Genomic DNA, 27,465 nt, shown 5'->3' with positions numbered 1-27,465 from the left:
TATTATATACTATATATAATATTTTATTATTATTTCATTTGAGTCTCACAAATTACTCTTGTGGGAAGTTAAGGACAAGTGACCAACCGTGACTTCAACAGTCTGAAAGTACAGCATCACCTCCCACATCTCATGTAAGAAGGGTGGGAGACTATAGGCAGGACACTGTCAGACAAGGCTGGGGAAGAGGAAAGGAGGGTGTCATTGAAAAGTGATAGCAATGTTAAAAAAAAACTAATAAAACCTTTTTAGAGAAAATTATGTCCAACTGCTTTTGGGTTCTGATGATCCGGTACAAGGACAGCACAGATTATTAGTGTACACTCTGCCACTGCTAAGTAACTAAAAGCATGGGAAAAGTTGGCCATTGTCTGAATAAGAAGGGGTGGAGTATCATTACTGAAAAACAAGTCTTGGCTTTCTCTATGTGAATGCTAAACAGTGTTACCAAGTAGTAATAAATCCCAGCCTTACAGTTCTATAGATTTACTGCCAAAATATGATGATGAACTGTGGTGAGCTCTGCATAAAACATTTTGTTGACCAACACTTGCCCTGATGCCCAAAAGTAGGTTCTGAAAATCTTTCCTTAAAAGCATACAGTTCACTATGTACCTTTAAAATAACATACCTCCTTCTCTGGGATGAATCTGCTTGGTCCGTGTCCTAGTGGTCGAGGAATTCTAATTCCAAGTTCCTAGAAAAGAAAATTACACCATCTCAAATCTTGAGCAGTAAACAACGTGAACTGGGGCTCTGGGAATGGAAAAAACAGCCACCCAGTCAGACAGAGACAGACTTGTTTGGGCAGTGAGTTGGTATTCATGCCTAGATCCACACTCTTCATTTTTCTGTTTGCATCTCAAAGCTAACCACAGATCACAGTGCCATTCTGACTAAAAACAAGAAAACCTGTTTTACTAAAACCATACTTTTGCATAAGGTACTTAGTTGGCACAGAGTCTAGAACAAAACGTTCAGCACACAGCACTCAACCGTGTGGATCGTCAGTGATACAAAATAAGACCCATGTGTTTGCACATTCAAAATCAACATGTGAATCCTTAGATATCTTTTCTGAAAATAGTAAAGCTGTAACCTTAACTTAGACGTATTAAAAACCAGAAGGTTTTTAAGGGAACTGACAGATGACACCTGTAACAATGCTTTATAACTAAAGGGAAAACCTTCAAAAAAACCCCAAAACAACACAACCTGGTTATTTAACAAGAAAAAGAGCAACAGATGTTTTCTGCAGGACCCAGGAAAACAAATTTAGAGACACTTTCACTTGCAGAGTTTTTTTATTTGACATTGTTGCTCCTTATTCTTTCCTGTGTCAGGAGGTAATGCTTCCATTACATATTAATAGTTGAAAAATTAATGTGTTTGCCTTTTAACATGTAAGATCATAGAGAATCCATGTACAGCCTGCATCTTAAATGACTTCCAGTCTACTGAAGGTTGACAAAATCTGCCAAGACATGAATAGGAGCCCCCTTTTCCATGTAATGTGTTAAGACCCCAATCCACATCCTGCATTTTTGAGGTCTCTGTCCAACTAAACCAGTATCATTTCTTTCAAGATAAAATTAAAAATTTTAGAGACTGCAAGGCTAAATATTAACCCTTACTTACATAATTACATAAAATATAATCTCCACCCTCTCCCCTGTGCTTTCAAATGTTCTTTGTGATTCAAACCAGATGTTTTCCTTTTAAAAAAGAGAGAAAAACTTGGCTACAACCCCCCAAAAATTAGTCCAAGTTAGTGAAAGCTTCTTACTACTAAAGATTTTCAAAATAGGGCACATAGGAAAAAAAATGAGCGTTATTTTTAGGGCAGGTCAGCATATTCATACATAGAGTTCACATGTGCCAAATAAGTCTATAAAATAAGTGAAAATATAACTTCAAATCTAAATTAAGAAAGGGAGAATTGATTTCCCTGCCAGGGGATGTCCTAAGGTCAACCCTTGGTGATAGATGCCCTAAATACCATCTGCAGTTCAAACCTAGCGAATCTCAATTTTATCATTCCCACAACAAACTGTCAGAGGAATATTCCCTAAACTCAAAACATCATTCTGACAAGAATGCAATAGTTTCCACAAGTGATGAAACCCATGAAATGCAAACTGAGGAAGAGCAATACATAGAGCACATAGTTTCAGCTCTACTTTTCTCATTCAGCCTTTACAGTAGTCCTGTTATCAGTAGGGAAGCAGCTTGGTGCCAAAGAAAAGAGCAAATGTCTGTCAAAAAACCTGGGTTCAAATCCCAGCTCTGCCCCTTACTACCCATTTCAGCGACATGCAAGTTATTTAACCTACTTAGGCCTCAGTGTCTTTAACTGTACAATAATGAAGGGGTTGGGCTTGATAACCTCAAAGGTGCTTTCTGGCTCCCAAACTACCCTCCAATCCTGTTATATGTGTGTGAGCTTTACTTCATAAGATTTAGAACTCTTCTGAAGTTAAGAATTATGTAATTATTTATTTTCTTTATTTTTCTGTCTTTCTCTGCCCAGGTATGCCCCACCTCGTTTTTCCAACTCAGCATAGGGCTCAGAATTTTATAAATGCTTGTTGGCTAAAGAATTTTTCTTTCACAAACTGGTGGACCCATATTTTTCCAGGGAAACTGCTCTATCTAAGAGTAAATGTCTTCCTCTGGTTCCCTCAGTTAAGGATCCTAGAGGACTAGTCGACTAGTCTCGGTGTAACAGACAGGATGCTGCTATGGAGTCGGAGAACTCTCTTTAGAATTCGCTTGGGCAGGATATTTAACTTCCCTTGGCCTCAGTTTCCCTACCAATAAAATGAAGGCCGTAATAATAATAAATAATAACTAGCAATTAAATACATAAGTTAACTCACTTGATCCTCACAACCCTAGTGAGACAGGTTCTAGTCTCATCTCCACTTTGAAGATGAGGAAACCAAGGCACAAAGAGGTCAAGTGACTTGTCCAGACTGGTGTCTGAGGCAGCAATGAAACTCATCTTACTGACTCCCACTCCCAGGGTCTATCTAGTGCTCCCCCTAGCTGCCTTCGTGTGAAGTAACAGGACAGCAAGAAACTGGAGGGAAACAGCCGAGAAAAGCTAGGAAAAATAGGGACCAATCAAGACCAGTTCTACCTACTTCAAATTGTGCTCAGGGCAAGCCTTGGACCCACACAATCAGCCTCTCCGGCTTCCTGGTTTCACTTCCCTCCCCCAATATCAAACCAGATCAAAGTTAGCTTCCTACTAAACCTAAAGCATGTGAAGGAGTTGTGTAGTAGTACAAAACCAAGAGGGAAAGGCAGGAAAGAAGAAAAAAAGGGGAAAAGAAAGGGGCTCCCCCCTCCATCGTCTTCTCAATACTCTGTCCTTTGCTAGAGCAACGGGAATATGACAAATGTTTATCCAGAATCATGCCTGTAAGGGCTTCTACACTCTGGGCAAGCTTCATGAAATGTCTTTTTTACTTACCTTAGAAGTTAAAGGTACTGACTATCCCCAAACAACAAATATTTGAAATAGAAAAAAAGTGGATTTTTCCTTGCTACTAACTAAAAGGTAAAGGAATAGTTACACGTACTTCACAAATGAGACAATGCATTCTTGGTGAGCATTTCAGGATACAGAACAAGGAACCCAATTTTAAAATAACTGATATTGTACCTCCAGGCAAAACTCATTCTTTCTTCTTTTCAGGCAGAATATCAAGACCTGCCTCCTTTCTACTTTTCTCTCTAGGCAGTACTAGATTCAATTTGTGAGAACTGAGCAACATCCACTATATTATGTTCCCAACTTTAAAATTAACTTTCTCTCCCTTTAAACATAATTAATAAAATAATAGGCTGTCATCAAAAGAACCCTATTGACCAACAAGATTAAAAAAATACGATGAAAGACTATTATAACTGAATTAGGCCCCTAAAAAAAGAACATCTTCCATCACTTGCTGGTTAGAGAATGCTAGTAAATAGATTTAAAGCTATGGCATGTACACAGATACAACATGTACTCCCTCCTTCCTGAATGCCTGGTTGCTGTGACTTTCCATCCAAGGAACTGAGTTTAAAGCCTTTTCAAATTGCCCCTAGTAAGTTAGGGTGTAATTCATTCATTCTCTGTCAAATCAGTATATGTGTCTGTGTGTGTGTATATAAACATTTACATTTTTATTTTACAAAATACAAACATGTAGACGCAAATTTTGTTATTCTTAACACCAAACATGAATATTTCCATATGCAAAGAACATAAAAACAACTAAATATGAAACCAAAGATTTCTATTACAGTTATTCTTTTTTAAGTATATAATTGAATTCAGGGGCACCTAGGTGGCGCAGTAGAGAGAGTGCTAGGCCTGGAGTCAGGAAGATTCATTTCTTCCTCAGTTCAAACCTAGCCTCATACAATTTACTAGCTATATGACTCTGGGCAAGTCACCTAACCCTGTCTGCCTTAGTTTCTTCATCTGCAAAACGAGCTGGAGAAGAAAATGGTAAACCATTGTGGTACATTACCAAAGGAACCCCAAAAGGAGTCCTGAAAAGCCGGACACTACCAAAAAAAACCTGAAACAAATAATAAATTCAACATGTTATTTTTAAAGCTGTTCTGCATAAAGTCAATTTTAAAGTTTATAACATGGAGCTACATCTAGTAGCTTCTTAGAGTGTTGTGAAGTTTAAATGAGATAATAAGTGCTTTGTAAACCTTAAAATCACCATCAAGATGCTGATAATTACAAGTTTTAAGGAAGGGTATTTGGTTGTAAAAATTTTGCAGATTGGTAAAAATTTGCTATAGGTTTCCACTTTATTGCAAAAAAAAAATTGGAGTTATTAGCCTACCACTTATTTCCTAATTGGGGAATCTGAGGCCCAAGAGAAATGAACCCAAGGTAACAGGCCTAGCTATTGGCATTCCTGGTCCAAAATCCTTTTCTCCTGACTCCCTATTGAATGCTTTTCTCACTAAATTACTCTGCCTTAATACTAGCTAGATAGGAAGCACTAGCTGTTCTTGTCCCATAATGTACAAACCATAGTATTTATTTGACCCCTGAAGGAATGCCCAATAGATTTTAATTATTTTGATAGTATAGCAAACCAATGTTTGAGGGGTTGACAAAAACTCAACTTCACAAATAAGACATGAGATGAAATTAGAAAACTGATGTTAAAGGTAATTGCCATAAATTAAGGATCAAGTCATTTTTACATTAGGTGAGACTTCTCAAAGTTTACGTGCAGCCTAAAGTAAAAGGCAGTATAACTTGAGATAACTAAGCTATCTTTGATTTCTTACCTAGGTTGGCAGCAATCTAACAGAAGTTGGAGGAACAATAGTATTGTTATAAGCTTTTGAAAATGCTTCATAGACAGGTATGAGAGCTGCAGCCAAAACCCCCCACCTATTGACAAAGACCCCTAGTGTGTACTAAGTAGAACTACAGAAAAATGTCACTTAGCCCACAACTTCCTTACTTAAGAGTCCAGTTCACAATGAGAGAGGAAGGAGAAAAGAAAAACTTTAGAACAATCAACTACACTAGATGTCACAAGGTCCTAACACACTTCTAACAACTTAGATTACCTCCTGGTAGTCACAGCTAGCTTTGCAAAATCATTTTCCCCATAACCTGAGAGGTAGTTAGTCTGATTATTATGATTCCCCCTTTTACAGCAGGGGATACTAAAGCAAAGCAAAGGGAAGGTGCTGCTAGAACAGCAGGGATAGATGGTCAGAGAGGAAGTTAAGAGACAGAAAAACTATAAAAAGCAGACACAGTAACTAAAAACATCCAGTGGTCTAAGGGCAATTGGTATAATGACAATGAGTTCTTCATACCACAATGGTTTCTGAGAGTCACGTGGTATTTATATGCCAGTTATTTCTTTACAATAGTAATAGTAACTTGGAGTCAGAAAAAGGTTAAATTATGTTCATTATACCACTTAAAAAGGCAAGGGGAAATACATGCTAGAAAGATTTCCCTCAAAACCAGTTATAATAGAACAAGTACAGGTAACTAAAGGTGAACAGTGGCTGTTTATTCACTTATATTGAATACTTCTCTGTTTATCTGATAAAGATGGCTTCCACTAAGGTCCTACCAATGCCTTCAAGCTGTGTGAAGGAAACCCTAGGTCCTCAAAAGCTCTACCAGTAGAACACAAGCTACGGCTGGCCCTGCACTAAGCCAGAAAACTTTCATGTGCAGGCCTGGTGCCGAGCTGCAGGTTGGGAGTCTGAGGGCTTCCCTCAGCTAAGTTCACAAAGATGTCCCATCACCAGAGGGCTGGTTCCACAAATGATAAATTATTTTGGCCACATGAAGAGAACACCAAGACTTAGAAAAGGATGAGCAGCCCCTGGGGAGACAAAGTACTGATGAAGTCTTGGATCTTTAACTATTAAGCAAGCAACTCTAAAATGCATTATGTGCCTAAAGGGACAGGACTTTAAAAGAGCAATAGCTGGTAACGGCAATATAAATTACACATGTTCTTGCTGTTCAGGAGTATAAAAAGAGGGAATTGGGAGAGGATTAATAGTCCTTTCTACACTGAACTAATAATAACTACAGGTAGCGTTATCTTGGAAAAAAGCAACAACGTAGCCAAGTACAATATAACACTAAGACAGTAATTTTCAGAATTACATCATCAATTCTTCGAGGAACTATGCTTTCTTCATTATGTATATTCCCTCTCCATATGCAGAAGCAGCCCCTCCACAACCTGGTAGAGGATCTAACTTTCAGAATCAGAATGTAAATTCTTAATAAATGATGACAATACAAGTGTACAAACTGCCCTATCATACTATAAATCACTGTCTGATTCCTCAAAGTTCTGTTCTAATCAGATGTTTCTGAGTTGTTAAAGATTTATCTATGTAATTGCATAGATATTTTGAAATTAAAAACCGACCCTGTTATAATAAATGCCAGGGGATATGATTATTAAGATCATTTACATCATACCAGAAGTAGTCGGTAAGTTGGGTGTTTTTTTAAAATCCAACAAACTTAACAATTTTGATTTTTTACCATGACTTGCCAAAATGTTTTGGCCCCAGTGGAGTCATAATAACAATTCATGCAGGTTCCTCAGTATTACTATTTGAAAAGAATTTAAAATACAATCAACAGAATTAGTACTGATTTATTCACACTACTAATAAATTATTTAGAAATAATGAAACTAGACTTAACTGTTTCCTAATACTTCACTCGCTTTTTATTAAGGCTTCATTCAAAAAACTTCACTGCTTTCAAAACACTGTAGCATGGTGTAATGAAAAGAATCTAGATGAGGGGGTCAGGAGAGCTGGGCTCCATAACAGGCTCTGCCACTAACCAGCTATGTGTCCCTGGACAAGTCATTTCACCTGGATGCCTTCTTTGTTCCAAGAATATATAAGGGAAGATGAATTAGTTCTCACTGACAACCATGGAGACATGAAAAATTCATGGATAGGAATCACTATGTGTGTCATTTCATAAACAAGTATGTTCCTGAAAGATGGTGTAAAAGTATAGCATTGTTCTTGGCACATTTATAAATGCTCTATCAAAATCAATTCATATTCCAAATACATTAAGGATGCTTAAAAGAATTTGTTAATCTTTTTATAAATCAGGAAAGTTTTATATAAAACCAAAAATCTCTACTCCCTAGTTTGTCAGAAGACCTGGGTTTGAATCCTGACTGACACTTATAAGTCACTTAATTTCTCCCCAACTTGGTTCTTTAGCTGTAAAATGAGGGGGTTGTATTAACTGACTATGGGCATCTCCCATTTTTAAAACTATGAACCTATAATTTTTAGTATAAACCCAGGTTCCCATAACATTGAGCTCTTACAATGAGGTACACCTGGAAAAGAGCCCGTTTTCTTAAAACACAATTCTGTGGGCATGGTAATCAAGTTAAAATCCAAAATTTATCCTTTTGGCTTCTAATTTATTAGGCTAAATTAAGAAAACTTTTAGTTAGGTAGATTATTCAGTATTCCATACACAAACACCACTAAAACGAAAACCAAGATCTAACTGGGTTCTATGAGGGCTCACCTATTTCTTTTCAAATGATAAACTATATTACAACACCCTTAATCAGAAGTTATAAATATTAATGCAATACTTCTCCAATCTGCTTTTTTGAAAAACTTCTAAAACTGGAGCATCTGAAAAAATGTTTTAAAGCTGTTCTATTGTCCAACAAAAGGCATGTTTGGTCATGTACCCATAAAGATCTGACTGAAAGTATACAGTACTCTCCTATAATCCTCAGAGAAAACAAAATTTTCTAACACTTCCAGTGTTTAGGACTCTCCTTTTAAGCAAATGCTTAAATGAATCCATAATCTTATAAATATAAGTATTTAACTTCAAATTATGTCCCTTTATCTGACAAAGCCGCATGGAAAAGACTGATTCAAACAATTTTCTTAGATTAGGTAGGGCAAGGATCGAGAACAAAAAAAAATTCTGATTTCAACTCAAATTTACAACTGCAGTTTTCCCCCAGTTGAATCTCTCTCTATCTTCAAGTCTGTCAATGGTGACATAGCTCATGTTATGTGGTTACTTCCAAACAGTATTAACCAATACACCCACCCTAGTTTCATGTGTAACCACTTTAGGCCGAAACATAATTTCTGAATTTGCCAGTCTATTCTAAACACCACCTCAGGGGCAGGAGAGAGCGTTTGGACAAACAAGTGATTGCCAAACTGATAGTACGTTATTCAAGCAAGTAATTCAAAGGCATTAATAGGAAAAACCTACCATAAATAGAAGGAAAAAAGCAATGAAAGAGCAAACACTACCAAAGGATGAGGCAAAAAACCCATATAGTGTTTTACCAAGATCAAGGGTTTGGGGTCTTCTGACTTGTTGGGGCTTGTTCGACAGCCTCGAAGGTTTTTAAATTTAAGGAGGCTGGCTTTGATTAAGCACCCTACAGCAACATTACTTTCCAGCCTCGGTTAAGTTTTGCTAGAGGAGGGCATAAATATGATTACACCTTGGGTAAACAGCTCTTCACTGGACCAATGGGCCAGGTTCGAGAAGGAAGCCAGCTGTGCCGCTGGCCCAGAGCAGGGGCGCGGACAGGGCCGGCCAGCCCGTTCCTTTTCCCGGAGCTTTAGGAGCTCCCGGGTTAGATGCGGTTAGGCGGCGGTGTGGGTTTTAACAGAGCCAGGGCTAAGGGGCCATGACGTGACTCCCAGCAGAAAATTCGGCTCCGCACAAGCACCCCCTCTCGCGGAACTCCATCCCCAGCCCCTCGCGGCCGCACCGCCCGACAGCCCGGTCCGCTCCGCTCAGCCAGGTACCTCGCCGGCTCCGCCGCCGCCGCCGCCGTTGCACTGCTTGCAGCCCAGCAGCTCCGTGACCGCCAGGGTGGCCGTGTACGCCGCGTTCGCTGCCGTCGCCAGGCGCATCTTCGCTCCTCGACTACAGTCCGTGCGGAACAGTCTCCCGCGAGCCCAGCCTGCAAATGGCAGCAGCGGGGAAGGCGTGCGGCTGGCAGCACGGTCGCCGCTCCTGCAGCTCCTGCTCCGGGGGCTCGCACAGCCACCCAGCAGAGAGAGCTCTGGGCATCGGGTGCCCGAGTCAGCGCAGAGGATTCACCAGCGCCAGGCGTGGGGGCGGGGCCTGGCATCCAGAGGCCGGGAACAAACAAGACGAGCAGCCCCCGCCTCTGTCTCTGGGCGCTGACAGCCCCATTCTCCAATGCGGGGGCGGCTGCTGGGGCGCCCCGCCCCTGGGGCAAAGAGTGGCTGGCTGGCAGAGGAGCGTCTGACACCACCAGGGCAAAAACAACTCCGGAGGGAGGGCCGGGAAGCGGCGATGGAGAGCAGATTCTCCCGTCCCGGGAACGTGTTCAGTCAAACCGAAGGGTAGCGTCCAAGAGGGTCTGATTACTGACTGACCCCCCCGCCAACCACCTTCCTTCATCCCAGCCCACTCTTACACTTTCTTTAGTGGGGCAAAACCCAACGCTTCGGTATACATCTGGTCTGACCCGCAAATGCCACGGATGAATCATTTTCAAATTTCTTTATACAAATCAGAAATTTCCCTTCTTTACCACTTCAGCAGAGCTGACATGTGGGCCAGTGAATACAGGAAAAAGTGGGGTACAAGATGGCCTAAATTCCACTTAAAATTTATTTTTGGCAGGCCATGAAGCAACTATTAATATTATCTTCCCTCAGCGATGATGTGCATTTGCAGACCTCTGAATTCTCTGGTCTTCCAAGTGGATACAAAAGCTTCACGAATGATTAATTTACTCTCACAATATCTCTGATTAATAAGGAAGTACTTTTCTGATGAATTTAGGAAAGGATGTAAAAACCTCACCCAAGCAAGTCAGGGAAATTGTTTAATCTGGAACCCGAATATTTTGGCTCCTTTCCTTGGCTGCAAATGGGGTCGATCTCAAATGCTGTGCCAATGAGGGAGGGCCTGTCAAGCTGAAAAAATTTAAAAGCAAGGGTCCAGAGGAATCAGACTAGTTAAGTTCTGGCAAAATCATCACCAGGTTAGCCAAAGATGAATGATATTTCTGTTTAGCCTAAACAGTTAAAGACTATCCACAAAATTGGAGACAATTACATTGACAAAAATAAAGAAATATGGAGATAAACTTTAAGGTAGTTTTTCTTTTTTAATGGTTGTTTCTGAAGCCACTGTGTTTTCAATACTTACACGGCCAGGTGAAAAGTAGGTGTAAAATAGTACAATTCTGGAGATGAAAAAAGTTTAAAAGAGTAGCATAAGGTCGCCTAGCAAGTTAGGGACCAAAATGGTGAAAGGACTCAAAATGTGAATATGTTTTAGACCTGGTGAACGGCAGTTTTACTGTCTGTCACTCAGAAACAGACTAAGTACATTCAGCCCTTTAGGAATTTGGAAACTGTCTATGTTTTAAAGGAATAAGTGAAAATATAGTTATTTCTTTTTGTTGGTCAAAATGAAGGTGCATTATAAATGAAGTAGCAAATTCAAATTTTTTCTATATATCTTTTTCTAGATGAATGCACATATAAGATTAAACATTGCTTCTACTTTAAAATTCTGTGTTATTTAGTGTGTTTATATATACTGTTGTGGGCACCGAGAGGGTACATAACAGACATTCAATGATTATTAATTGAATAAAGATAGAATGACAGTATGTCAATAATACTCTCAGTCAATAACTCAGTTATTTTTTTCTAAAAAGGTTAAATTTATTAGTTTGAGATTGACAATGAAACATCCACAAATTAACATTTATATGTCAGAATTGGCAGAATGAGGGAAAAAGGAAAACAGGAAAAAAAGATGGAAATTCTCACCAAAGAGTATGTGCGAATATAAAGCATGGATGAGAAGACACAAAAGAATCTCATTTTCTGGTGGAATGGGGAACCATATAAATACCAATTTCTTAGGGCAGAGCTAAAAATATGGCTACCCGTGGAATCTAATCTAAAAGCTGTAGAATAAAACAAGTGAATTGCTTCTTATTACAAATCCTACTCTACCTGATTAGGGTGTTATAACATGTATCCATCAATTCACCTAACCCTAAGAATGTTCATTAGGGACAAAGTGAGAAGGAGCCTCGTGGAAGCTGTTATGACAGATTTTTATGTTCTGTTCATCATCTTCTTTTACTTCATCCTAAACTCTCAAAAGAGGAGATCTGTGCTTCAAATACTTGTCGACCTTATTTAGAAGACTTTCTTTAAAAAATTACATGTTAGGAATGGAAGGACCAGATTTTTATTTGTCATCTTCATTACCTCTAGTTTTAATTTATCTTTGACCTTACCCACATTTCCATGTTCAAAAAAGTGTGCATATATAAACACATATAAGGCAAAGACAAATGTATTTCATATTGTATCTATGTTAACATACCAGATAAAGAGCTTGATTTTCTTCTAGATTTTTCCTCCAACTTGCTAACAAACATAACAGACAATAATCCCTGGAACCAATCATTACCAAACTAACAACTATTTATTGTCTATGGTTTGCTAGTGCTATGCTAGGCCTTATGGAGGATAAAGAAGAAACAAAAAACATAATTTTGACCTATAATCTTTATAATTTAGACCTAGTTTTTTGATGGGATCCCAGACCTAGGATTTAATGGCATACCAAATAACTCCCCTTGATGAAGACCTGGCTTAAAGACCTGCCTTTGACAAATAATGGCTCTATTATGGTAGAAGGTACCATCAACCTTTCAGTTCCCCAGGCTCACAACCTAGGTATCAACCTCCACTCCTCACTACTCTCACCTTCCCTTCCCCAACCCCACCCCCCAGTCAATCTATGGCTAAGTTCTGTTGAGTTTGCCTTTGTGACATCTCTTGAATATGCCCCCTTCTCTTTTCTGTAACTATGGCCACCACACAGATGCAGACCCTTGCCAGCTAACACCTGGACAACTGTGATAGCCTACTAATTGGAACGCCTGCCACAAATGTACCCACTCAAGTCTATCCTCAATTCAGCTGCCAAAGTGATTTTCTTAAAACACAGGGCCAAGCATGTCACCCCTATACTCAATAAACTCTAATGGCTCCTTATCATCTCCAGGATCAAATACAAAATCCTTTGTTTGGTGTTTGAAGCCTTTCATAAGTAAACTGCTCTCCCCCTGCCCCAATCTTTCCAGTTTTCTTACACCTTACTTCCCTTCATATACCTTTGATCCAGTGACACCAGTTATTTCACGATGACAACACTCCATCTCTGCTTCTGGCATTCTCTCTGGCTGTCTCTCATGGCTGTAATGCTCTCCCTCCTCTATGCGCCTGCTGGCTTCCTTTAAGTCCCAACTAAAACCTCACTTCTTATAGCAAATCTTTCCCAATCCTTCCTCATTTCAGTGCCTCTCCTCTGTTAATTATTTCCTGTTTATTCTCTATATAACTTGTTTGTACATATCTGTTTGCTGGTGGTCTCCCTCAGATTCTGAGCTCCTGGAGAACAGAGATTGTCTTTTGCCTTCCTTTGTACCCTGAGTACTCAGCACAATGCTGGCACATAGCAAGTGCTTAATGTAATGCTTATTAATAGACAGGCTGACTCTAACCCTGGGCAGGTCACTTAACATCTCAATGGCTAGGCAATTTTCTAAGAGTGTACATGGCTGAGGAGTGGATCTGTACTGGTGAAGGGAGTTTCCTCTGGAGGAGTTCCCTTTAACAATGAAAATTCACCAGTCTAGACATAGACAAAATACAGTAACATACATGGAAAGGTTTTCCAATTGATAAATAACAATAGCTCCCTCAAATCATCGCATATGCCATGGGAGGTAAGAGAGGGGCCTGTCAAAGTAGGGGAATTGCCTGTGAGGCAACTATGGTAGTAGCTATGAAGGCCTGGCAGGTACCCCAACATTCTGGTGAATTGGGCTCTGGCCATTTCCCTGACTGGGTTAGTTACCTAATCAGTGTCCTTCAGCTGCTTCTAAGAGGCAAAGAAATAGATCAGGCATCATAGGGGTGCATGTTCTAAAGCATCAAGATGATCAGCTTGACACACTATAGCCGATCAAGTGATACTCCTTTATGTTCTGGGAATAAAAGAAGGCAAAATACAGCAGATCCGATATTAAATAGCCATACCCCACCTGCTGGAAATGCTTTAGTACAGGAGATGCTATTAAATTAGGAAACTATGAGTAGGTGTGAAATGGATTGAAGACATGAATACTTTCATTATGTGCCGGTACTAAATCATAATAAAACTGGAAAACAGATCTCGAAGTGATAGCCAAAGTCTTCATGTAGCTTTTTTTTTTTGTCAACAGCACTTCCAACTTCATGTTATACAACATTGGTTTTTGATGTAAACCAATTCAGAGCAATCACGGAAAAATAGCTCCATCCTTAAGTCTAGATTAGGATAGCCAAGATAAGAAATGGAATTAAGTAGTTAATAAAATCTGAAGAAGGAAAAATGGAAGAACCTAAGACCTTTGAAAGTTTTACTTACTGCATACTTTAGAAATTGATACTAATGATGAAATGCAAGGCAAAAACAGTACCAATGTTTCAAACGATTCCGAAAAGGAAGTGGGTATGCTTACACTACAATTTTTAAAAACCTTTTGAGTTTAATGACACAAATTATATATGAAAGCAGAGTAATTTTAAAAAACTGGCATCTCCTATAACCATCATGGACTATATTATCCCACGGTTTTTAAGAGAAAACCTTGGGACTTGCATACAATAATTTAATAGCTGCTACTACCAGTATATGCTGGTTCTATTGTCAGAACTACAAAACCATCAAGGAATTCCCTTAAGGCCAGGTTCTGGATACCAACATGGCCCAAATGACTTAAGAGAACTAAAGAAGATATGCAAAAAGGCACTGAAAGATTACATCACCATCTAGCTAGTGTGGGCAGTAGAAAACTTGAATTGACCTACTACCCAACTGAGGCAACAATTAAGAAAAAGAAAAGAAGGAAAGCAGAAAACAAAAATGTTCTAAAGCAAAAGTCAAAAGGTAAAAGCAATACTTGGAGGCAAAGTAGCACAAAGAAAAAAATAAACAACTGAACATCAGAAAGGTCACTACAGATTCAGTCTGAAAGGTTGCTACAGAGGATTGAAAAACAAATCAGAGGCAAGACAGAACCCACAAAAGGACGACAATATAAAGAATTTCTTGTTGTTTATATCATCATAAGTCCAACATAACAAAAAATACAAGTTGGATCAGATGAGGAACATAAGCTTCTATGCTCTAAATATAATGAACAACACTGTTTTGTCAAGAGAGTTGACATGACTTTTCTGTGAAATAAGGAAGAGGCAGGGCAGAATTAATTCAAAATTCTCAGCTCAAAAGCTTCAAAATAGTACATGCATGGATTACTAGTGAGGCAATTATCATCTCAGCTATCTCTAAGGCTGATCCCACCTTTCTTTATAGAAGAAATCGTGACTCCTCCCCAACTGTAGGCCAATTACATGTGTATGTATTTTATACAAAGAATTTCAAAGTATGTATCCCTAAGAATATCTATATACAACAACGAGAAAATAAATATTTTGGCTGAGAAACAAAAAGGGAGTACCAAAAAGTCCTAGGAATAAAGAGCAACTTAGTACCAATCTGATAGTTATTGAACAAGTTTCCCCAAAGCATCAGGTCATTTATACTTCTTTTGCTGATTATTCCAAAGCCCTGATTGGCTTATTGCGAATTTTTAAGAACCAAGTACAAAGTGACCCAAAAGTATTTGGGGATATCTTGTACAGCGAGAATACTGGAGCATAGGAAATCCATATAGAAAACTATTCTCTGTCTAAAACATACTACTAATACTAGGACTGTCCCAGGGTGTTCAGAGATCCAGGCAAATAGTTTTGGCTGGTCACCTGTCTATATAAACAATTTGATTAAAAATGTACTCTATGGGGTAGCTAGATGGCACAGTGAGTAGAGCACCGGCCCCGGAGTTAGGAGGACCTGAGTTCAAATTTGATCTCAGACACTTGACACGCTTACTAGCTGTGTGACCTTGGGCAAGTCACTTAACTCCAATTGCCCTGCCTTTCCCCCTGCAAAAAAAAAAATGTATTATAGAATTCATGGGCTCATGTGAGGTATTCTGATTTATTGATGAAGACTTGGAAAAATTAGTTTGCAACGTTCATTTTTTCAGAGGAAGTATTTAAAGTATTTAAAACACTGAAATATAAAGGCCAAAATGACTACCGTCTAAATTTGGTTTGCAGGACTAGTAACATTATAATTCTGAACAGTGGTGCTAGACTACTGAGAGTAAAAGAGTGATTCCCTCTACTCCAATCTCCTAGTTATTTGAAACACTCTTAATCAGATATTCCAGGACAATTGTTTATACTATGTGAATCTCACCTTACTCCTATGCTGCCCATGATCCCTCCAAAGGTCACAATATTGATAACATCATTAATAGAAAGGATTTTCAACCCCATTCTGTAAATGATATCCAAAAGTTGGAATACTGAAGTTAGACTATACTGGGGACCTATATCTCTGTAAGAATATGCATTCTAAGAAAAGCTGAAAATATTGCCCTTTTGCAACAGTGTATGTCAAAGAATAAAAGAGTGAATAAAAACTTTATTGTAGATCAGAACTGTTTCCACATTTCACAAGAAAAAAAAAAGCCCTTCATAGAAAACCATGATGATGATATTCATTTTCTTAAAATAGGTAACTTCAAAAATAATTTTTGTGGTATCTCATATTAAGATTTAAATTGTTATTTTAAAATATCTGTTGTCTTGGCAGTACAAATAAATCAGAAACCGGAATGTTCATACTGCCTTAAGATTACATAGTACCCTTCTTTTTGAGACCTCAGAAACAATAACTTTCTTGAAATTAAAATAATAACCACTTTGTATTGAATCCTCAAAATACATTAAAATTACAATTTAAGAAAATGAACTCAAATGGAACTTATATTTTAATTGTTGATACAAATTTATAACAATATTTTCATATTAAAAATTACACCATACTCTTTGGCAGTATTTTTACAATAGTTTAAATATGTGCAAACATGTAAAGTACAAAATTAAAATGTTCTAATCTATACAAAAACTATTCAGCCTCTAATTTAACATTATGTGACAGAAGACATCATCCAACACAATATTATGAACACACATGAGCACGTGTGCTGTCAATCTGTACCCTTCTCTAGATGGGAGAATTTTGAAATGTAAGTTTATTATAGCTACAGAATTACTTTAATAAAGATGATGTATTTTAGAAATAAACTTGAAGAACTGGCTTAATTTATTATGAATTTAGGTAATGCACTCGGAATTTTTAAGCAGCCAATGTTGGATAGGAAGCCTAGGAAGCAAATATAAGACATCAAAAGCAGTTAACTGCTCAGAATATGCTACTAAGTATGCTACTAATATCAATAAAGATTTTTAAAATTAACATTTTAGTAAGAGCAAAAGGGGTTTTGTACTATTAATAAATGTTTATTTTGCATTTCAAAATGCAACATATTACATACTAGTACATGCATATAATTTATTAAATAAACATTTTTTTTAATTTTTATTTTTACTGATAGGGATGTATGAGCAAAATAGTTTTGAGAACATTGAGAGTTTTAGTGATTTTGAGGGCACCAAAAGTTTAAGTGACTTGTCCAAGGTCATACAACAAGCATATGTCAGACTGGGCCAGCTGTTCTAAGACAAGTTGCCTCTCAACAATTTCTTACATTGAGCTGAAATCTGCCTCCTTGCAGATTTAGTCCCTTTGCCTGAAAGGAACAGAAAATAAAGCAGTATTTATCCAAATCCAAATTTACTATTTCCAAAGTTTCAAAGATAGTACTTGAGGTGCCTAGTCTAGGTGGCTCAGTGGAGAGAGGAATGGAGTTGGAATCAGGAAGACTTGAGTTCAGATCTAGGCTCAGACACTTACTAGCTGTGTGACCTTGGGCAAGTCTCTTGACTTCTGTTTGCCTAGGAGGAAGCTAGGTGGCTCAGCAGAGTGGTGGGCCTGGAGTCAGGAAACTGTGAGTTCAAATCTGGCCTCAGACACTTATGTTACTCAGCACAGTGCCTGACACCTTAATAAATGCTTGTTTCCTTTCTTCCATATTATATTTCATATAAATAAGGTAACATTTCCTTGGTTATACAAGTCATTTATAATTATTGTTTTATGGTGCATCTATTATTTTATCTTAATAATTTTGTATGTGTATGATGAGCAAGGTAATACAAAACATAGGGCCTCCTACAGGACCAGGCAAGCTGACACAGACTCTCTCCTCCTTGCCTGAGTCTAAGGACAGTATTGACCAAAATAAAAATAAATCAGCATAGCAAACACTGTGCTATGTTCTAGGAACACACATAAAAAAGCAAAGAGAGTCCCTACCCTCACGACACTTACATTGTAAACAAGGAAACAACATAAAAAGGGTACAAAGTTACAGGGATGAGGAGAGAGGACTAGAAGAATGGAAGGACATGGCCCTTCTAAGAACAATAGTTGTATTGATTTGCTCATAATGCCAAGAACAATTTCTATAAAACCTGACATTTTTCAGGTAGGCAGCGTAAGCCCATTACAATTTTGCCTAGCCTTAAATCCATTATCATATCTCCTAAATAGAACTAAATAAAATTTTAAATTAAAGAAGTCAAACCAAAACATCTTACTAATCCATTCAAGTACAGGGATGACATCAGACTGTGTGGCTCCACTGGGGGAAAAAAAAACTATTAAACAGATCCTTCATCTGGTGGAATTTTTCACAAATGATATAAAAATGTCTTTTTGACTTGGTAAGTTTAAAATTCTTAAAGTACACCAATGAAATACAGAGACTGAAGGCTTTGAGATTTGTTTGTTCAGTCATTTCAGTCAAGTCTGACTCTTTGTGATCCCATCTGGGGTTTCCTTGGCAGTGATTTGCCATCTCCAGCTCATTTTACAAATGAGGAAACTGAGGCAAATAGGGTTAAGTGACTTGACCAGGGTCACAAGCTAGAAAGTGTCTGAGCCTGGATTTGAACTCATGAAAAAGAGTCTTCATGACTCCAGGTCCAGCAATCTATCCACTATGCCACTGAGCTGCCCCCTTTTTGAAATCTGTACATCACCTTAAGCCAATGGATAAATCAATCAATAAATGATTATTAAGGACCTACTATTTGCAAGCACTGTGCTAAGTGCTGGGGATACAAAAAGAGGTAAAAGACAGTCTCTGTCCTCAAGGCGTTTACAATTTAATGGAGGAGACAATAAGCAAACTAACATATAAAAACAATTTTTTCTATAAAATATGAGACAAAGTTCTCAGCCGAGAGGGCAGGGGAAGGCAGGACTATGGAAGGCTTGAGGAGGGATGAAAAGGTTCAGATGAAGATAATACCTACAAATACTATAGTTTCCTCTATGCATACATACACTTAAACCATTCTCCACATAGCATCTACAACAGTACTAACATATAGGGAAATGTAGAAAGTATTGAAGGCCTATCATTTCTTGCAAAGAGAGGGGCCTCTATTCTATAAAGACTTATGAAGGTAAGAACGTTTATCTTATTGTTCTTATTAATGAGAGACTTAGCTGAATCCTTTATGTTTCGTTTCATAATTACTGTGATTAAATGAACTACTAGTAAATGCTGGGTTCTCTCAAAACTTTTCCAAAGGAATTTTCGTACTGAAACACAGCATACTTGGAGATACGTTAATTTAGTTAAGTGTTATGTTCAATAATGGGTGGAAAATAAACAGAGAAATATCTTTAAATTAAAGAAAAAACTCCTTTAAGATTTTGAGAGTAACTGGGAGTTGAATTAGTTAGATTCATGTGATACTTCGCATTTCTTGGAGAAATTCTCTGTTGTCACATAAAATATTTCATTTAACATTAATGCTGGCTCATAAGATTACTTCTGCTTACTAATTTTGTACAGATTTCTCTTCCTCCACTCATATCTTCCTGTTTTTATATATATAGCTTGTCTGCTAAGCACTTTTTCCATTTTCAGCATTAAATTCTTGGTACATTTTGATCCTTCAGCACTTTGACCTTAGTTTAATATTGTTCTCTCAGTCACTACCCTTTTTTTTTTTGCTTTTTATTGTTTCCTTTACATTTATTGTTGAGTACGTTAGCACTCATGATGAGTACAAATGTCTTCTGCTCATTGCTTATGTTTTCCTTTCTTCCTAAGTTCATAAACATGTAGCATACAGCATTTAAAAATTTCTGTAACAGATCTTTAGTAACATAGGGAGTCTCCCAAACTCATGTTCCAAATTTCAGTGTCAGTTGTTTGGAACTTCAGAATGCTTTTTTCTCATAGTAGTCAGGTTATAAATGGTTGTTAAGAGTCTCAGACAAGTTCATAAAAAGCCATTTAATCTATAATGTAGCTGAAATATAATTTTAATAGCATTATAATAAGTCCTAAGATCTTATTCTTTATCTCCATTAAACAAAACGGAATAAGCTTAATCAATAATAAGAGGAATTTAAGTAATAGAGAATTTCTCCACAATGAGGTTTGTTACATATGAAGATGGATTCCCTAATGGTTGTTCCCTAAAAACAAATACCCAGCTATTTTAAAGACTGTCTGACCTACAGTCTGGGTTTTCACAACTTCTTTTTTTGGCCACCTTTTTTTTTAACTTTGTTTTTAACAATATAATTAATAACAAAGTCCTTATATTGGGAAAAGGTCCAACAAATCAGTTTGTTTATTAAGTGTTTACAATTTGCCCAGCAAAAGGCTGAACTAACAAATTATATGCTCCTTGATGGTGGGAAACATGTCTTATTTGTCTTTACTTTTTTTCTATGAAAATGCCTCATCTTCATTTGGGGGTGACCCAGCAATCTCAGAGGCTACACCAGCTTTGTGAAAGCTTTCGTAGGCCTCATCATGCTGAAAAGGCTTCAAGTATGGTGACAACAGACTATGTCTACTAACCAAGGTTCAGTCTAGCTAAGTATAGAGAGGCTCAGCATCAATAGGCAGGCCTCTATAAGGGAATTTTTTGGTTACAGCAACCCATGACCTAAAGAAAAACACTAAATAGTCATCAGAACCCTTATCGCTTCTGCAGAGAGAATGGCAGAATGATAGAAAAGGGTTCAGGGGATGCTCAGAATCACACAGTTTTTATACCCTTTTATAAATATTAGTCTAGCTGCGAGTACTCTAAATGTGAAACATTATTTAGTGACCAGTTATTTTACTGGAAGAACTAAACTGTATTCATCCCAGTCCTCTTCCTAATATCTGCCACTTTATGAACCAAATCTTATGATTTCATAACGACTTCTAGGATTTCAGCTTCAGGTGTTCTGGGCAGACGTGGAGGACCCGCTCCAGCTTGCGATCTGCTCTAGATTTCGACCAGATTTAGAAGCCCAGAGAACACCTGAGAGATGGGAGCTTCAAATGGTTCCAAGAGATTCCCGAGAGAATTTTTTCCAAACAAATCTCTTTTCTTCCTTTGGACTGAACAAGAAATGTAACAATAATAGTAGCTAGCATTTATATACAGCTTTAAGGTTTGCAAAGTGTTTTACCAATATTATCGCCTTTGATCCTAACAACTAACCCAAGAGGTAGGTGCTATTATTATCCCCACTTTACAGATGAGGAAACTGAGGCTCAGAGAGGTTAAAGTGCCTGTCCCCAGTCACACATTTAGTATCTGAGCCCAGATTTGAACTCAGGTTTTCATGAGTGATACCTAACTGCCTTAAACAAAATTAAGATGATACAATTCCCAGGGGGCATTATTTTTGGACCTCTAACGCTCCTTGAAGGGTCCTACAGACTATAAACCAATGACGTTCTTCAGTAGAACTTACACTTGCTCAGCCTGTGTCCTACTCAAAACTAACAAGGAACAACATATAATCACAAAGACACATGAAATGGGCCAGGGTATAACTGAATGAAAAACATTTTACATTGCAACCATCTGACAAGCAAATAAACACCTGCAGATGACTAAAAACAAAAAAATCCAAATATAGAAGGATTTCAAAAATTATTAGCAAAGAATTGCTAATCTTCAGATTACCATCTTCAGAACTTAATTTATAAGCCAAGCTTTTTAAATGTGTTGTCCTGACAATTTAAGCTTATTTTATGTCATAGATTCAAAGGCTTATAAAAATTTATCAGATAAAATCAAAACATGTAACTGTGCAATAAAGAAAAGTGTATATGTATGTACACACACACGATATACAAACTAAAACTGAAAACCACTGCAAAATAAATTCACAAACTAATGGTTTTTTAAAAAAGATATATTTAAACTATATGAAATATAATTGAAAAGAATTGTAGTATATATATGAGACAGAGCAGGGCACAGCCAAGGCTAGCAGGATGCACTTCAAATAGGTCACACTCAACTTTTAACTTTGCCCAAGAACAAAGAAACAAGCTTAGCAACAGCTTCAGCCAATCACAGATCAGACAAACAGGTACAAGACTCAACCACTCCAGATACCAATGAAGTCCAACCTTAAGAGTGTTTTCTAATTATACAGTGTCAAAACAGAACAGGGCAAGCTTTAAAACAGGATATACTGTACTGGGTTAAAAGTAATTCAAAAAGATATAATCTTTGCTAACCTTTAACAAAATAGATCGGAATTTGAAAAAGATATAGTGATAATTCTATTTTCATCTTTCTTGTGCTGGGAACTCATACAGATTACAACTACCTTTAAAATGCATGTCTTTTAAATGAAAATAATGAAGATAATGGATATTTTCTCTTTTTATTTGTGGGCTCAGAAAGGGCAAAGAGATGGGGGAAGTGTAGGAAAGAAGGGAAGGAAGTATAAATTAAGGCTGTTCCAAGACTGGCCTGCTGCTGTGTTCATATTAACGTGACTCTTTTCATGAACTACATGATTTTTTCCTCTTCTGTTAGCCTTTTTACTACTTGTTTTTTTCTTTTTCATTCTATGCAAGGCAGAACTCTTTAAATCTTAATTCCCTAAATCCTTAGTAGCATCTGCTTTTTTTTTTTAGGGTCACACCCCTTAAAACTCCCTTGACCAAACAAAATGTTCTATTTGAAACTCCCAGTTTTTTTTTTCCTTTGGTCAAATACCAAACAACTACATAACTATTTTAAGTACCTTCTGCTTTTTTGTTTCAGTCATTATTTTATATACATTCTCCTCTTTGGAAAGGGCAACAATTCAGTAGCTTGGTTTCCAGACCTAAGGATTTGGATGGGGGTTTTAGAAGAGTGGTGGAGCATCATAAATACTGTTATTTTCATTTGATAAAGAAGGCAAATCACAGCTAGCTTGCTAGGTAGTTGGATAAAAATACTAGCCAAGCACTAATTAACAGTTGCCTTCATAAAAGGCAGTTTCCAATATTTTAGAAGCAATCTTTTTTCTTTCTTTCAAGTCCTGCCTTAACCACTGGTTTTGGTTCCTTAAAAAATTATTTTAAGTGGAACATCTTGACTTGTCATTGTAGTCAAACTACCTACTGAGCTGAACATAATATGTTATTTCAAAAGTTATGTGCATCAAAGATTTGCTAAAATGCATCTGAAGATATTCTATGAAAGATATATCTTTTATCATTTCCTGGCATGCCACCTCCACTGACAGTATGGAAAGAAAGGAAGTTAGGTGCACAAAATAAACTTTGTTGATGAATGGTCTCAGGATTTCATTTCTTCAGTTTATCCTTGCCTCATTCCCTTCCCTTCCGTGGTCCTTACTGCCACAAATAACTAGGATTTAGACTACTGGCTTTAAAAAATGAAGACGGGGCAATTTCTACTTAAATTTGGAACAAAGACAAGAAGTACATCAATGCACATAATACCCATATTTTCCCTAAGCTACTAAGCCCTAACCTTATCATTTTTCACCGCCAGACCATTTCTTAATCATTTTTAAAATTCTGAAAGAGTGCTCATTACTCTTAGCCACATTGAACCCCATTTCATTATGTTGTCATTAGGGCCCACTCCAAACTTATCAGAAACTTTCATCTCTCTAATCTTCCCGTAGGTTTGCATCTGCACAGTCAATAAACATTTATTAAGCACCTACTATGTGCCACGTACTGTGCTAAGCGCTGAGGAGACAAAGAAAATGGAAAAAAATAGTCCCCTCTCAAGAAGCTCAATAATTTATTGCAGGAGATAACATACAGATGACTATGTACAAACAACCTATACATAGGATAAATTGGAAATCATCAACAGAGGGGAAGGCATTAGAGTTAAGAGGGATCAAGAAAGGATTCCTGTAGAAGGTGGAATTTTAGCTGGGACTTAAAGGAAGCCAGAAAGCAAAGATGAGGACAGAGATTATTCCAGACATGGGAGACAGCAAGTTAAAATGCCTGGAGTCAGGAGATGGAGGTTTTGTTTGAGGAACAAGAACAGGAAGGCCAGTGTCCCTGGATCATAGACTATGTAGAGAGGAATAAGGTGTAGGGTGTAAGAAGAACAGAAAGGTGGAAGGGAGAGGGCTCTGGACACAAAACAAAGAGTTTTGTATTTGATCCTCTGGGTTATAGGGAGCCACTGAAATTTACTGAGTAGAAGGGTGGAGAGGTGACATGGTCAGACTAGCCCTTTAAGAAGAGCACTTTGACAGGTAAGTAGAAAATGGACTAGAGAAAGGAAGATTTATGGCAGGAAGATCAACCCCAAGGCTACTGCATTATACATGCAGTCCAGGCATGAGGTGATGAGGACCCATATCGAGGCCCTGCCAGTGTCAGAGGGGAGGAGGAGACAGGCATATGTATATTCAAGAGATGATGTAAAGTTGTAAAAGACAGCCTCGCACACCACCTTATGGGGGTAGGGGCTATGACTTTATGTATTTCTGTTATATTTACAAGTTTTTCTTTGTATACATGTTTACTATCTCTCTTATTGGACTGTAAGTTCAATGAGGACAGAATTGTTTATGTTTTTCTTTTGCATAACAAATCCCTAGGTATGCAGTACTATTTTATGGACTTAATAGGTGGAGGATCCTTTCCTAGGCTTTCTTCAAGATGCAATTCCTGCAAGTGGCCTTTCCTGCCTAGCACTGTGGGGAATACACAGACACACCCACCCACCCACCCCTTCTAGGTGCCTAAATAAATGTATAAATAAAATAATATAATATATAAATATATACAGGTTGTCTTCTCAGTTAGAATGTAAATTCCTTATTGACCGGGGATGTACAGTAAGCATTTAACAAATGCTGGTTGATTAAATGATTAATTGATGTGAGGGCTCAGAGGTAGGTCAAATAGATACAGGAGATAGTTTTAGGGGAAGGGAGCTGAGAGTCTAATTGATGTATTGCAGGTGATAGAGGAAGTTTGGTAAGGGAAAAATAATGTTGGAAAACTTAAAAGCCAATGATAAAGGGGATGTTTCATTCAAAAAGGAAGCCACTTTAAGATATTAAGAAAAAGCATTAAAAGGAAGACACAAGCAAATACAGGATAAGAAAGGCTACCTTCCTAATGTCAACACAGTTTTAACTCCAGCCACAAATTACTTCATATTATGCCATAAAAATTAACATATTCTACAAATTGGGTTCATGACATTGTGACAGTCTTATGACACGGATGCTCACAAATAAGGCAAGTTAAAGAAAATTGATTCAAAAAAGTGAATTAATCTTCATGGTAATAATGAACGTTCAGTCACATACAGCATCTTTTTCTGCATAACTAAATGTAACAAAAGGATCTTCCTTCATATTCATTCACAAGGCACTACTTTTAGAACTAGTTATTTTGGTTTTCTTTTCAATATTAAAATTCCAATGAGTACAGCTCCACTAGAACTGAGGACAGATGACCATAAATTCTCTTGCTGACTTTTCAAGATACTTACTGAGTTTCCCTATAACCTGGTCAATGTGGGACTATTACTCTTTTAAGGACCCTATACATCTAGTCCCATGCTTACTCCTTCCTCATTCATAATGCCATTCATTCTATTTGGCCATTTGGGCATTGCTTTTCACCTATTCAATTTGTTGCCTGCTGCAACCAAATATACTATTTGCCCTCTCACCTTTAATGGGTATATATATATAGCTTCTTCCTTCATGGACCTTCTGAACATTTTGTCCTTTGTACAAAACCTGACCATGCCAAAGACGTAAGGACAACTTCACCACTTATTATTTCAATGCTTCTACCCCCACCCAATACATACCTATACAAAGGTATGTACAAAGAACAGTGTTTTATGAACAGTAAATTCATTATTTGTATGGCTCTAATGTACTTTCATTTTTATGGTACAGTTTCTATGTTTTCCCCCTCCTTCTTGATCCATATTAACTGTATGGATGTCTATTTTAGATTACAAGTGCCTAGAAGGTAGAACTGTGCCTTACTTGCTTTGAATAACACTGAGCTTAGCACCTCACCACAGATGGGTACTTAAAAATAGCATTTGATTATGAAAAACCAAATTTGCACAGAACACCAAACAGATGGCAATACATTTGAGTCAACAAGAACAATGGTAATGAGTCAACTAAAATTATATCTTGTCAGCTTTAACAAAACCTGACATTTTGTGTTTAAAAGAAAAATATAATACTCTCTAAAGAACAAAATTAGTATTGGATCACTAGAAATTGAAATCAGTTAGTGACTTGAAGGACATTAGAAAGTATAGTAGATACTGACTAGTAGTCACTAAATACGGCAGTTTATGATGCTATCCAGATGTTAGTACAAATTGGCCAAAAACAATTTTTAAAGCAAAGTTAAACATATTTTATTACAGAATAGAAAAATACAAAAAAGTAAGTAGGATTAAATCCAGTGTCATAAAAAGCAGCACCCTTGCAATGCTTTTTGCCACTTCAAAACCAGTAACTGTTGAACATTACACCATCGGCATAGCAGGAAATGTGAGAGAGGGAGGAAGGGAATAAGCATTCATGTAACTCCTACTGTGTGCCAGGCACTGCGCTAATTAAGCACTTTATTTCATTTGACCTTCGTAACCCTGTGAGGTAGACGCTCTCATTGTTCCCATTTTACAACTGAGGAAACCGTGGCCAACAGCTATTTTTGCTATATTTGCTACGATCACAAAGCTAGTAAGTATCTGAGGCTGAATTTGAACTCAGGACTTCTGGACTTCAGGCCACTTCTCCACCTAGCTTATCATCATCCCATTAATAAGGCCCGTACTATATTCCAGGTGCTATGCTAAGTGTTTGACAAGTTTTGTTTCATTTGATTCTCAAAACAACCCTGAGAGGCAGGTGCTGTCGATATCTCCATTTTGCAGACGAGAAGACTAAGGCAGAGGTTAAATGACTTGCCTAGGATCATACAGTGAGTAAGTGTCCGAGGACGGATTTGAATTCAGGTCTTCCTGACCCTAGGTCTGGCCCTCTGTCCACTATGCCACGTACTATCTCTAACAATAAAAGGTAATGCACAGAATATTTTAAGTTGCCAAATACAGTTGTCTTCTCACCCCCGAAGTTCCCTCCTTTGATTGGTAAACTCTTCGGAGAACCACCAAATGAGAAAGTGCCCGTGCTAGCCATGCTCATTTCTCTCCTGGTTCTACTCCAGACTCCCAGGACCTTGTAACCTCCCCTCCCCCGGCTTCTTTCTCTGGGGCACTCCCCTTGGATTTTTAAATTTTCTGGCAGGAGCCTCCATTTGAGGAGCGATATTCCCTTCTCTCCAGTATTTTGATTGTGCGGATGTTCACGTCGGCAGGTACCTTCTTCCTACCTCTTTCCCCCATTCCTGCTTTCAAATCCCATTTCATGTCCTGTCTTCCCCCATTAGAATGTAAGCTCTTTAAGGGTAGGGCCTCTCTGTATTCCTGGTACTTAATATATAGTGCCTGGCACATGGT

At 37.7% G+C, this 27,465-nt stretch overlaps 1 protein-coding gene across 2 annotated transcripts in view; it reads right to left on the bottom strand.

Annotated features, from left to right (window-relative positions):
* Positions 1–27,465, bottom strand: part of SESN1 (sestrin 1) — a 123,697-nt gene that overhangs the window by 14,711 nt on the left and 81,521 nt on the right. The window contains exons 1-2 of one of the 2 annotated variants that reach the window (XM_036767014.1): positions 9,352–9,737; positions 632–697 (exon numbers count right to left, since the gene is read on the bottom strand). In XM_036767014.1, coding sequence (XP_036622909.1) covers positions 632–697; positions 9,352–9,459 — 174 coding nt within the window. In that variant the 5' untranslated portion in view covers positions 9,460–9,737. Of the gene's footprint in view, positions 1–631; positions 698–9,351; positions 9,738–27,465 lie in introns of those variants that run through there. The other variant, XM_036767013.1, reaches the window with a different exon arrangement.

This window comes from Trichosurus vulpecula, chromosome 7, assembly GCF_011100635.1.
Source record: "Trichosurus vulpecula isolate mTriVul1 chromosome 7, mTriVul1.pri, whole genome shotgun sequence".
Classification (NCBI taxonomy): domain Eukaryota; kingdom Metazoa; phylum Chordata; class Mammalia; order Diprotodontia; family Phalangeridae; genus Trichosurus; species Trichosurus vulpecula.
This window is presented reverse-complemented; position numbering and strand designations above follow the sequence as displayed.